The sequence below is a fragment of the Hylobates moloch genome, unplaced genomic scaffold (genome assembly GCF_009828535.3).
Source record: "Hylobates moloch isolate HMO894 unplaced genomic scaffold, HMol_V3 SCAFFOLD_1, whole genome shotgun sequence".
NCBI classification, from domain to species: Eukaryota; Metazoa; Chordata; class Mammalia; order Primates; family Hylobatidae; genus Hylobates; species Hylobates moloch.
Genome location: NW_026652276.1, coordinates 30626693 through 30640032, shown reverse-complemented (window position 1 = coordinate 30640032; position 13340 = coordinate 30626693). Strand labels below are relative to the sequence as shown.

The following is a 13340-nucleotide window of genomic DNA, read 5'->3' as shown; positions in this document are numbered from 1 at the left end:
TTCACATGTCTCCTGTGTACCATTTGATTTACAGTCTCCTGATTGCTATCTTGTGGTGAATTGTTCTGTTTATAGCTTCAAAATTGCTATCTGGGTGACAGTCTTCTGTTTCTAATCTTAAATGGTTGTCTAGTGGCTTTGCTCCCCATGGCTTATCATGCAGCTTGATAACACTGTGGAGGGAAATACAATTAGCTAACTACGCACCTGCTCAGTTTATAGTTTTATGAGTCCATCTTGTAGTATGATATACATTATGGGGCTTGTGATAGAAGTTCTTGAAAATAGAGATTTTGTATGAAGTTCTGCAATATATCAATATATCTTTAAATATTTTACATCTCTTAATATATTCTGTATATATATATGTGTATACTACATCTCTCTACATATTCTGTATATATATGTATGGCTGATATATGCGTCTCCCCATAGGGGCTGTTTAAATTAAGCAATTGTGAATTCAGGATTTTAAGACTATAAAGCAGTAGAGAGTAGCTAGAGTCAGAATTGTGATGTTCATTTTAGCCTTGATATCTCTTCTATACCTCTTTATATACCTCACAGCTTCTCTATAATTTCTTCCTCTCATCATCGTCATTTTAAATGAAACTTTGACATGGGATCAGGATCAGATTCTACACTGTGAGTATTTTAGAAGTTTCCAGTGACCACTTAGCCTATAATAAACTCTAGAAAATTTACCAACTTATTTATAAATTAGGTATTTTATGTGAAGTTTCTCCTCTATTAACACGAATATATGCCGTAACATTGCTAGAGATAAGTGTAGTTATCTGCAATATTCTCTGATATATGTGGGGGAGAAGTGGGTGCCTTACCAAGCAGATTTATAACACCTTGGGCAAGGCACACCATCAGTAGGCTGTCCACATGGTGGTGATTTTGTTGTTGTTTCAATTATTTTACTTGTGATTATGTTGCACTTATCTTTCTAGAATGAAAGAAACCTCATCCTCCATTATAGATAAGTTGCTCCCAGGTAGTTTGAGGATGTGGAGTAAGGTTTTTAGTTGCATCAGAAGAGCAGTTGTCAAGGAACTAATGAAAGACCATTGAAGGTCTTGACCTTCGTCAGTGTGTCAGCTTTATGCATGCTTTCATCAGAAGGTGGTTACTCCTTAGCAGAGGAAGAAAGAAAAGTGGTAACTAATTAAAGAAAGATATTTAAGTCGGAATATGCAGCTTTGAGAGTGAGTGCCATCACTTACTAATGGTTGTATGATTCTAGTTTACACTTGTTATTTCAGTTTTATTTTCCTTATATGGGTGACTAGGATCATTCTAATAATACTTACCTCAAAAGGGTGTAGTGAGCCAAATGAACCAACATATGAAGAATTTTATAAAATACTATGTAATTAGTAAGTAGTATAACTGCAGTAAGTTAGCATGGTGCCACTGGAAATTTCAATTGTACCTTAAAGCATTAGGAACACAAGTTGTTGCTCCTCCTTTCTCAGTTTATAGTTGTTTAAAATGCATAGTGCCTTGACATATCTTACCCTGAACACTATGAAATCACAGTGATTTCAGATGAAAGGGCCAAAACATATAAGGGAGGGTATGTGTGCAGGTCCATGCAAATAGCAGGTGTTATTAACAAGATATTGGAAGTACCACAATTGAACAGGTTTACGAAAATTTACTCCAATATATTATGCTGAAAATATATTTTTTGTCCACTGACTCAGTCAACATTCTATACAGTCAAATAACCACAGTAGTTTCAAAGAATAATAGAATCTCTAATCAGAAGTTATTGGAATTTTGAAATTCTTACACTTTGGAGGCATGGAGTAATAAATGATGTTTAAAATAAAAAAGTTATATAATAAGAAAATGTTGAGAGAGGATCTTGTTCATGTCACCAATGTCTCTGGAATCACTCTCACACTGTTATGTGGGCTTGTCATAAGTCACCAGTCAGTTGATTGACTATTCAAGGTCTCATTCTCCCTCCCCACCGCAAGGACAGTAGTAACATCGAATATTCTTTATAGCCAAGGATTGCCAGGATCCATTTTATAAACTGCAATGAGGGCAGAAAGAAAAAAAGTATGTAAAAATATTAATGTTGTTTGGGTACAACCTACAAAATATTTTATATATTTTTTTATTCTCAGAGAAACAAACCAACCAGAGTTAATTAAGCATAGTCGGCACAGATGAGTAAGTCTGTACACATCAATGGGCATATGCAGTGGATGGTAAAAACATATGGAACATATCACATCCCAAACACCAAAGAGTTCTGAGGAATAATTAATGAGCTGCATAAATATGGGCAAAACAAGCCCATTTTTATATCTTCACATTATTAAACCTAGAACAAATCTTCCTCTCCGCTAGTTGGTTTATCTTATAAAAAATTTCTGACACAAAAGAGAACATTTGTTTCATATTTTATTGAATTTCATTTATATTAAATTAAAAATATATTTCTGACAGATTCATGTAACAAAAAGGCAGAACAGTTTTCAAATTGTTCAGCTGGGATGATCAGTATGGAATGAGGCAAAGCAGTTCGCATTCTATAATTGCCTTGTACAGGTACAATTCTTTCCCAAGAGCCAAAGAGGATCCTTGAGAACTAACTGAAAAGCCTAATTACATAAATGTAAAATACTGTTTCTCCCTCATTCTCAAATAACAACAGGAATGAGGGAAAGGAAGGAGGATGGGTAAAAGGTTGGAGAAGAAAGAATAAGAGAAAGTATACTAAAAATATACCTAACATTAAAAAAGTTAGTATGTGTTAGGTGCATAATCCTTCATCAATAACATAGAAAAAAATCAAAACATTACACCACACACAATTGGCATATCCTATTGTGTAAGCGAGTGCAGAGGTTGAACACATCACAGTAGTGCTGAACACAGAATCACAAGTAATGTCAAAATGATAACTTCCAACCAAAAAAGAAACAATCACAAGCCAATTACTTATATACAAATCAACCCTAAAGACAATTATGTTCCAAATAAAGATGTCCACAAAAGAAAATCAAAGCAACATTATACTTATTTACAAATGCAACTAGCCGTGTCTTTAACAAGCTATAAAAATACTATTCACATTTTCAAACATACAGTAGTATTTTTTGTTTGTTTATTTCAAAAAGGCAGCTAACTTTGAATGCATGGATTTAAATAAAACATTGATGGCTTACCAGCAAGGTATTTTTGCACCCCAATCCTTTGAAGATACTTCACAAGAGAGAGGGCTTGTTTTCTGCTTACAAGTTAAGACAATAAGGAAATGAGTACAAATGTCTATACCTTAAGCCTCTGCCTTTTCAGTAAAGTGACTCCCTCTCTCACCCAAACTGATGTCAGTAAATTACTTTTATGCATGTATAAGATGAATGTTTGAGAGTAGGTTTAAGATGACTTTTTTTGTGCTATGAATCGTCTTGCACATTGATCTCATTTTCATTTGATCTTCTTGTAATGGTGCTCAAGAAAGAGATGAACTAGTCATACACCATGGGAAAATGCGGTTTCAACATGCAGCCACGCAGTCCCTGGTGCTCTCAACATGAGGAGACACACCAGCCAGGGACACATGCATTCAAAGTTAGCTGCCCTCACACAGCTGCTCCGTTTAATAATCGACCCATTTAACAGCAGTACCAGTTTATGCTACATATTTCAAAGTACCTTACTTTAAAAGAACACCTTACATATCTACATTTAGAAAATAACTTTCGTAGTTGATTACTGGAGTAATCCCAAAAGGGTTCTTGGAGTGCTATGGTTGTAGTCCCCTCACTCCCCCCTCCCAACCCCTGAGAGATCCAGAAATATACAGGAAAATGACTCTCACATTAAGGGAAAAGGACAACCCCCAATTAACTAAAAAATCTGGAAATAACATTTGAAAACCAGATTCATGTCAATATATAGGAGGTGTGATTTGCTTTCCTTCACAAAGGCTATAGGCCTGGGGGAAATATCTACACATTAGGGATAAAAATAGCAGTAAAGGCAAGGTGGTTTGGACAAGTTGGACTATTGCCTACAGGTGTGAATCTTTGTTTTCCTATATTTGTATATCTGCACAAATATAACCACTTCTCATGATATAGGGGAAGCTCACTAGAGCGTGAAAAGAAAAATGTCCATGAAGAGCAGAATAGGTAAAGGATGGCATTCTATTAAACAACATGGATTTTCATTAACATGAACTGTATTCATTATGTATTTGTTAGATGGATGAATGATCCAAAAAAGAATTGCAGGTGGTTCTCAAAGCTGAATAGCCTTTACCTTTATAATAGTAAGACTCCTCATTTGGGAGAAAAAAATTTACAGCAGCTACAAAATATTTACGATTAGGAACAAAATAAGATGAATAAAGTAAATAAGTTAATTTACTGGCAAAAATAACTTCTTGGTTATATGTACAGCTTTTATGTAAAGATTAAATCAAGTTCTACCAAGGGTATGTGGATATATGTGAGTTTCAAGATTCATCACAGGGCTAACTCGTCTCAAATTCCTGTAGGGAAGGACACAGAGAATTGATCTTCATGGGAAACCATAATTTTAATAGCTTAAATATTCTCTATGCAGTAGTTTGCTAGTTCATTTAAACAGTGTCCAAATTGCTAGAATCTCTTATGAAAAAATCAGGCATTCGAGGGCAAAGATGAAGTCAGTATTTCACAAAGTGGGGTGTGGGATCTCAGAGATCCACTATGGCTTAAGAAAGGAACAGGACAGCATCGGGGGACTACGTTGAACCAGGGTGGTAGAAAGGGGAGAGAGTGGTGCCAGTTGTGTCAATGGGCAAAACAGGGAAGGATTCTATTTTCCTCTAAAGGTCAGAGAGAAATAAATTTTTCTGTGATTCCTAACAAGGTAATCACTTACTTGCAAAGCTGACTGTCAAAGAGTATTTTCCAGAGGAAGCATGTGAACATGCCCCGTGAAATTGGGGCTTAGAGTCATTTTAGCTCGTGACTATAGAAGCATTTACTTCTGCCCAAAATATCACCTGGCCAGGAATTAAATGAGGCAGGGACCTGCAAAAGTGACAGATCCTACATTTTTGGACCTCTACAAAATCAGTGAGACTCGAACCGAGTATCTGAAATTTCTATGATTTTAGAGAGACTTTTAATGAAAAGAAAAAAGCAGCTCACACTGCTAAAAGATATTTGCCCACACAAACACAAGGGCCCCTGGCCCGACACAATGCCCACAACAGCTTCTTGTTTCCAACTGCAGAGAGAACTCAGATCTCTCTCTGGGATCAGAGAAATTGTATTAATTCTACCCAGAAGTATAAAAACTGGCCCCATTGTAATATCAGTAATAATGAGGCCTCCACTGATAATGATCTTTTAAAATTATACCTGATCTAATCTGTATAATATTTGTTCTTAAGCAAATAGCAACCAGGGGATACCGGTCTGCGTTTATATGTTTACATGGGGCAAGGCTGTCCTTCAAACTGATATACTCCAAAGTCCATGTACACAAACAGAGGCACAGCAGGATCCTCTGCCCACAGTATATACAGTAGAAGTTAATTTATCTGTTGTGTTTTTTTTTTTTTTTTTTTTAACTACTAGAAGCTGATGCTGTAGGATCAGCTCTAGGATCCTCTGCCCACAGTATACAGTAGAAGTTAATTTATCTGGTTTTTTAACAACTAGAAGCTGATGCACCTGGATTTCTCATTTGCCCTACAACAATCATCATTCTAATAACTGAAGTCCAAAAGAATGGCGATGCAGTAGTTCGAAACGCTTGGTTTAGCATTTATTTATCAGAAAAATTGTGATCCTTTGTTGTCATTTCTGGAGGCAAGAGGGCATGGTGAGAAAAGAAAGGACATATCACAAATTAACTGTATTTTGTTTGTTTGCTAAATGACACCACTCTTTTTTTGTCTCTGCATAAGGTAATAGAACATTTACATTTTCTTTACTTCATCTTGAAGACCCTTACTTAGTCATCTGTAACATGTTTGCCTGTTAAATTCTGCAAGGTGGTGTTTAAAAAAAAATAAATACAATTTTCTTTACATTTAAAAAGTGATAAAGGAATAAGAGAATGAGAAAAAATTGTTCATTGTAATGCTTTAAAGCAAGTTTTCACAAGTGGAACCATATATGCCTACTTTCAGCTAAACCCAACAAACAACAATTTTAAATGGCAAACTTATTTTTTTACTATGCAAAATCCATCCTACATTTTTATATCCTGCATTTAACTTTGCTATATTATACTTGTGGTTAGTTTTCTAGTTTGATTTATTTAATAATATTAAAATCATTTAACATCTGATAACCTAACTAAATCTACATCTTATAGCATTATCATGGTTCTGTCCAGTTATATACATGCTTTCATGATCACCTTTTCTATTACCTTATGAACTACATATACTAGTTAAATTATCAACAATTACAGATGGATGAATAATTCCAGTTTTGAAATAAAGGTTAGATAGCTCTAGAAAAACTTGTATTTACATCCTTCCCTGTCAGGCTTAAACAATTTTAATTTTCATTTTTGATACTTCAAGAAGCACATTAATAGTCCTTCCAACTTGATCTAGCAGCAGAGCCTCACGGTCCTTTTCTTGATTTTTCCTTAGCATTGTAAATATGCACAATCTTCATGCTGTGTCTTTCCTTTAGAAGGTATTAGCTCACACACTATAACACTTAGAACAGTATTTCTTCTCTTAAATTAGATATTCAGTCCTTCTCCCTAATCTACAAAAAAGAATCACTTGATTTTAGTTTGTGTGTTTTAATAGAAATTTGAGTTTTGCATTGTTTTTCATGCTATTTTAAGAATGTTACTGGAGAAAGGATTCTCATCCTAAGCTGTGCTACTAATACTATGCAGAAAACCAAGAGCTGCTTGGTAGTCTAACACCTTTTGTGGTGCAGATGCTTTGTGGTTCTGGATCTACCCTAGATCAGAGGCCATCTTTCCTCACCTGTTACCACTTTCTTTAGGCAATCATTTAACTGCAAAATTTTGCCATACCTGAAAATAGGATTGCCCAAAATAGGTATAATCTACAAAGTTGGGTAATTTAAAAAATATAGTCAGTGTAATTTTAATACTAATTTGTCTCAGATTTACACAATTGATTCTGCAAATTTCAATTGCTACAATTGGCCTCTGGAATCTGATATCCCCCAAAGCACTCTGAAGACTTTAACTGACATTTTAAAATTCTACCCTACTGGGCTAAATAAGTTATTCTCTGGAACGAATGAAACTTTTTTTCTCCCTCTTATACATGCTGAAATATGTTTTCCCAGGGGGAACAAAAAATAAAACAAAAAACGCTCAAACAACTGAAGTCAATTATATACTACAGAAATCATTCAAAAGAATTATAAAGTGGTGCTATTATAAAGCATTTGGGTCATTTTGGATTATGCCTACATCCGTCTCTAGGTATCACCCAACATGTAAAAGTCTTGTGTTCTTAGGAGGAAAGAGACTACATTCACTAAACACATTTGTTACTTTAACAGTTAAAAGTTTGTTTTAACTATTTATTTTTTCCTTCTCCAAAATGAGTGATTCTGCTTTCTATAGCCCACTAGAAACCATATGCATATTGTAAATCAGAAAAAAAGTCAAGGTATAGTATCCAAAAAGAGGGCTGTGATGACTCGATGCAGATTTATTTAGAAAGGGAGGCTTATATTCAATTTTTCATAAGTACTGATATGAGATCCCTTTTCCTAGAGACTTCTCTGAATGGATAGGAGAGCTCTGAGCTATTAGATTGTGGCCCCTGAATCACTCTGTGTCTTTAACCCTGAAAAGTTTGAGGGTGAACTTCACTAGAAGGAATCTCACAAACCCTTCCCCTGCTCTACCATACTTTTTCAGCTTGCCTCACTTCTTACAGCTTAGAAAAAAACCAACTCCAATGTCTCCAATATTCTTGGCCAAGGACCACCATCTGCTTTTGGTTTAATGGTGAAGTTAGAATCTAGATAGGCTGATTAGTCAGTGATGCAATATTCTCCTAGACCAGTTTATGTTTGACTATTATTGAACTTATCCTATTTGTCAACATCAACAACGTGAAGGATGTTTAACTTATATCCCTAATGAGTTTAAAGGAGATATCTTACAGTACAACTGATTATACGACAGCTGTTCACAAAAGAGACTATGCAATCTGATTCTCTGAACGCATAGAAAAATTAAAATGTCATTCTAATTAAATCTCCTAGATGATAGAATTTTGAAGTTGGGGATGATATTCCATTTATCTGAGTGTTCCCCACAAAACATGGTGCTTTTAGTAGACACAGATAAAGGAGGTTTGGATGGATGGATGGATTTACTTGTTCAGAATAGGAAGAAACACAAATTTCTTTGGATTTTTTTTCTCTAAACTTTCTCTGCCTTAATAGGTATTTTTACTCTAATTAATTAATCTTATACTATTGACTCTAATTTGGTCCCAATATTTTAACTTTAGAAAGAAATATTTTTAAAAAATCTAAATGACTTGGGGTAGAATTTTCAGAAAAGGGGGACTTATATCTAAGTTTCCTAATTATTGATGTGCGGTCCCCTTTACTTGGAGACTCATCTCTGTCATTTGTTCCTATCCTTCATCTCATCAGGTATTCTTTCAAAATGATACATAATAATGACGATTCTAGTACTAGATGCAGTATATGAAGAAAAGGAATTATATAAAGTATCAAAAGATTAGTGTGTTGGATAATAAAATAATTGCATGAGAAGATTTTTCACATTTATTTACAACTTTTGACCCAAGGACCTATCCATAAGCTTTGAATGTTTGTGTTTTTCTTTTTATTATACCAATTTATGTGCAAAGAGTTACCTTCTACTTCATATAAATAGAGTCTCATACTACAAATTCCATGGAATTCAAGCCAATCCTTACTCGCATTCCTTCTTATGAAGTATACGAACTGAACAAATTTCCTTGCGTAGCAAAGGTGATATATGAAGATAATGTGCTGGCCTCTCATCATAGTCCCTGGATACGGTTGCAAGGTTCCTAATTTGCTTGGTTTGGCATTTCCACGTCTTTATCTTAGCTCTTTTTAAAAAAATGTACTTAAATTAGTTAATTTGCTGGTTGCTTCCATATTGCTTGATTCAAAATCCAAAATGGAGTTCAGAAAAAGAACAAATAAAATTACAGCTTAAGTGCAAACTACGTTTCTGAGTATCTGCCAGGTAGACATACCCAATCCAGTGTGTTTCTTCCAGTTCAATAGATTCCCTCATTGGGCCACCCCTGAAAGTATCAGTAGTTTTCTTGAACCACACAGAACTGACTCTTAGTTTCCCTTCTACTCTTCAGACAACCAACGGCCTATCAAGTAGTGTCATTTATGGAGAAAAAAAAAATGTTGAAAAATAATGGAAAGGATGAGGGTGAAGATAATTTGATAGCATGAAAAATATTAGCCTCCCTTTCTTATTTTAAAGATTGTATAATTAAAGTAGTGGCCATTTCACTATATTAAAATATTTCTTGCTTAAATTCTGTGAAGAAGCTTTGATGTAAACATCTTTGCAATTAGAAATTAAAGCCAAAAATAGGGGAGCAAATATAAAGGAATTGGTCAGAGCAAAACAAAATGAAAAAAACCAAAAAGTCTTGAAAACATAATTACTAGTTATAACTTTGATGGAGATTTTTAAATTATGAAAGTTGAGTTGGCCATTCTTACTTGCTAGGACAGAAACTGTTGGGGAAAGAAACTGGATTCTCAATTTCAGACACTATCATATGTTATAGAAAATGTTATTCTTTTGTTCTAATAGAAACTTTATTATGATTTCCAGGGATGCTAAATATGCACACATCAGTTCCTGCAGATAGGAACAGATAGCATGGGTGTTTCAACCATCTGCTTTTTAAAAAAAAAGAAGAGGAAGAAAGAAACAAAGAAAGAAAAAGAAAAAGAAAAAAAGTGACAGCTAGTTTGATAGTAGGCAGCATTGCCTTACATTTTCTGGTCCTTCTCTAGCTGTTTCATTCTCCTGACCAACCCATGCAGAGAAATGAAGAAACATTGTGGTTCCTCCTATCTTTCTCTTTCAGTCTTTCCCTCTAATGTTCAAGTTAGATAAGCACATAACTATCATTGCATCTCTATATCTTCCACTGGGAAGTGTCAAAACTACTGGCCTTGGGGTAGAAGGAAGACCACCAGAGAAAGAGAGGGGGGTGGGGAAATTGGAGCGGGTGTGTCTCTCCACCTAAAAACCACAACTAAGCTTACACCACAGTATTCCGGTGTCTGTAAGGTGGAGGCGGCAGCACAGTGCCTGGCTTCAGGGAGAACTCAGAGAGGTATTCAGGATTCTCTGCCACAATAGGCCGGATCCGCCCATTCTGTTTATAAAAATATTTTGTGCTGTACTCTTGCAGGTAGTCTGGGTGCTGAAGGGTGCTCCGAGGTGGCAGGCTGTGGTTCCAGTAGTCAGGGTTGTCAAACGCTTTCTTGGCCTTCTCTGGCACTGACAGTACGTTGTTCTTCAGGTACTCAGCTTTTCCCAAGGTGTTGGCAAAGGTGTTGAGGTACAGTGGCTCATTCACATACTCATCCTCGGCCTTGGGTGGACCATTGGATGCGTTGTGATATTCGGGATTATCCAACGCTTGAAGGTCTCCATTTTTTCTCCGAGAAACAAAAGGGTTCTCCTCCACTGGATTCAGGTATTCTAAAGGAAGAAAAAAATATCAGCTAACCTCTAGTTTCTGGAAAATATTAATCAGACCAAGGTTATACATAATGGTTAGCTTCTTTGTCTAGAACAAAAAACCCCACAGATTTGTTTTCATGATTTCTCACAAGTATTTGTGGGTCACCACTGTCTTATGAAAAAAAAAGTGGGTCGAAAATGTTTATAACAAAACAAGAAGCCAACGAGTCCAGAATCAGCATTTCTGTCTCCTAAATTTTTCTTTCTTTCTAATTGCATTTGTCTCTTCTGCATATGGGGCTGGTTGTTTCAATGTTTTTGTCTTCTAAAAGTTATTTATATTAGGAAATAAGACTACCTATTAGGATTAAATAGCCTTTAAATATACAGACAACTTAATTTCTATAGAGGATATTGAAAAAACAAAGAGTCTATAGCTGAGTTCCATGCCAAGATGAATAGATGGAGTGAAGAAATCATGTTTTTTAGTCTCTATGGTTTGCTATGATTGCCTATACTGGTAACAAGGATTTGATTGGAGATGCCTCTGAAAAAGGTTTTACACATGGAGAAGAAAGCATCAAAGGAAAAAAATTCAACTGAAAAAGCAAATCTAACAGATAGCTAACATGCCTCTAGTTGATTTGCTTGACATTACATATACTTCTACTTAATAATAAAGTATAATTATAATATTTCCATTGACCAATCATAATCACAAAATAGCAAACTATCAGCCTGAATCATATAAAATAGCCATTTTGTATATTGAAACCAGTCAATTAGTGCCTATTTTGTATGGATCAATCTAATAAATCCATCTAGTATAGGTATTGGCCTAAAAGGTGCTAATAATTTTCACCATTCTCCTGAAGCTTAATTCTACATCTATGTCTATAATATAGACTGCACATAGACATATACACACATATATTGTAGGTTCTCTAATAGTCCTCTCTTTTACTATATACACAAAGCCCCAGGCTATTCCTATTTTGAATTCAAGGCATAAAGAGGGCACAATTCTTTGCTGAGAGGCCATTCTGAAACAAACTTTCTATCTCTTATCCTTAGCCCAATAAGCAGAGAGAAAAATCCTATTAAGCCAGCATTATTTTTCTCCAAATATATGTATACAGAATAGGTAAGTATTTAGCATCATTTATTCAACTTAAAGGGCAGTAATGAATATCCCACTATCATATATAGGCCTTTACAAGACACTATCATTTCATTCTCACAATTCTGTGAAAAAGAAGTACAAGACTTATTTTTCCAGCTTTGTAGACAGAAAAATGAGATTAAATGATGTGTGCAGGATACAATTAGTGTTGGGATAGAATTCAGGTCTTCTAACTCCTCTTGCATAATCTTCTTATTCTACTGCACTGTTTTTTATTATTGCCCCTGCAGGAGTTGGGTGAACTTTATGCTTAGTAACAAGTTTTAATTTGACAAGTGTATGAAAACATTTATAAGGAATGCAGAATTTGGTCTCTCTTACCAGATTCCTTAAACTTCTTAATTGAAAGAATAGGAATGTCTATACTAAAATTCTGTACTCTCTGAGTACGAGGTTAGACTATAGCAATCTTTCATAGAAATGGAGCTTAGTGTTCAGAGATAAAATCTGAGAATACAGTGTGACTCTATAGGGTGACTTGCTTTTCTCTTAACCTTACATTACCTTTCCTCAATGCAATCTACTTATACATTGTCCTAATGCAAACTTATATAGCTGTCCAATAACTTTACGGTTGGAGTGAAAATCTCCCCAGAAAAGATTCTTCTTTGGGGTGAATCTGCCAAGTCTTCGCAACATCTACATTTGTGTCATTACTAGGCTACTATGAACATCCAAACTCTTCATTACATTTTTATATGTATAAAAGTTTTACATATGTAAAAGTTTTATCTAGACAGATATATTTTAAAAGGTTATTTACAATTAGAGATCACTAAATTTTACTTTAAAGGAGAGAATATAACCATATAACAGGCCCTTCTCAGAGTCTTAAAATGTAGTTTACTGTTGACACTAAAGACTGCGAGAAACATGATCATTTTTTAATAACAATCATCTATCTTCTCTGTTGTGATACTGTTAGCATAGAAGAAGAAAGGCTGTTTTGTTGCAAAATTGAAGCATTATTTGATTTGGGTGCTTAACATTTCTACTACTAAGTTTACAAAATTATTGTTATGCTTTGTAAAACCACAAATTATTATTTTCAAATCTTGGTGGTATGCTTGTAAGTATATACAGGGTCAAAACTTTAATTTTTGAAAAATGTCATACAAAAACATAATATTTTCCTATAATTAACTAGGTTGTTTAAATGTCGTCATTTAAATGAGTCAAACAAATCTTTCATTAGTGCCATCAAAAGCATCAGGCACTTCTGCCAACAATACCAGTCTTTATGATCTCCACAATTAAGTCTAATAAAGCTATGGTCCTGATGCTTTGTAGTATGCTACTTCATGCTTTGTAGTATGCTACTTCATTCAAATATTTCAACAAAATATGTTTAGAATAGTGCTTCTCAAGACTGATTGCTGTATGCAGATAGCCTGGGGATCTTGTTGAAGTCCAGATTCCTATTCAGACGGGGCCTGCCTGA

The 13340-nt window shown here is 34.8% G+C and overlaps 1 protein-coding gene across 7 annotated transcripts in view; it reads right to left on the bottom strand.

Moving 5' to 3' along the window:
- Nucleotides 1–2410: 2410 nt before the first annotated feature.
- ERBB4 (erb-b2 receptor tyrosine kinase 4) overlaps nucleotides 2411–13340 on the bottom strand; it is a 1173590-nt gene continuing 1162660 nt past the window's right edge. For all 7 annotated transcript variants that reach the window (XM_058438803.1, XM_032754659.2, XM_058438808.1 and 4 more), the window contains one exon: nucleotides 2411–10734. In XM_058438803.1, the coding sequence (XP_058294786.1) occupies nucleotides 10289–10734 (446 nt within the window). In that variant the 3' untranslated portion in view covers nucleotides 2411–10288. The remainder of the gene's footprint in view (nucleotides 10735–13340) is intronic.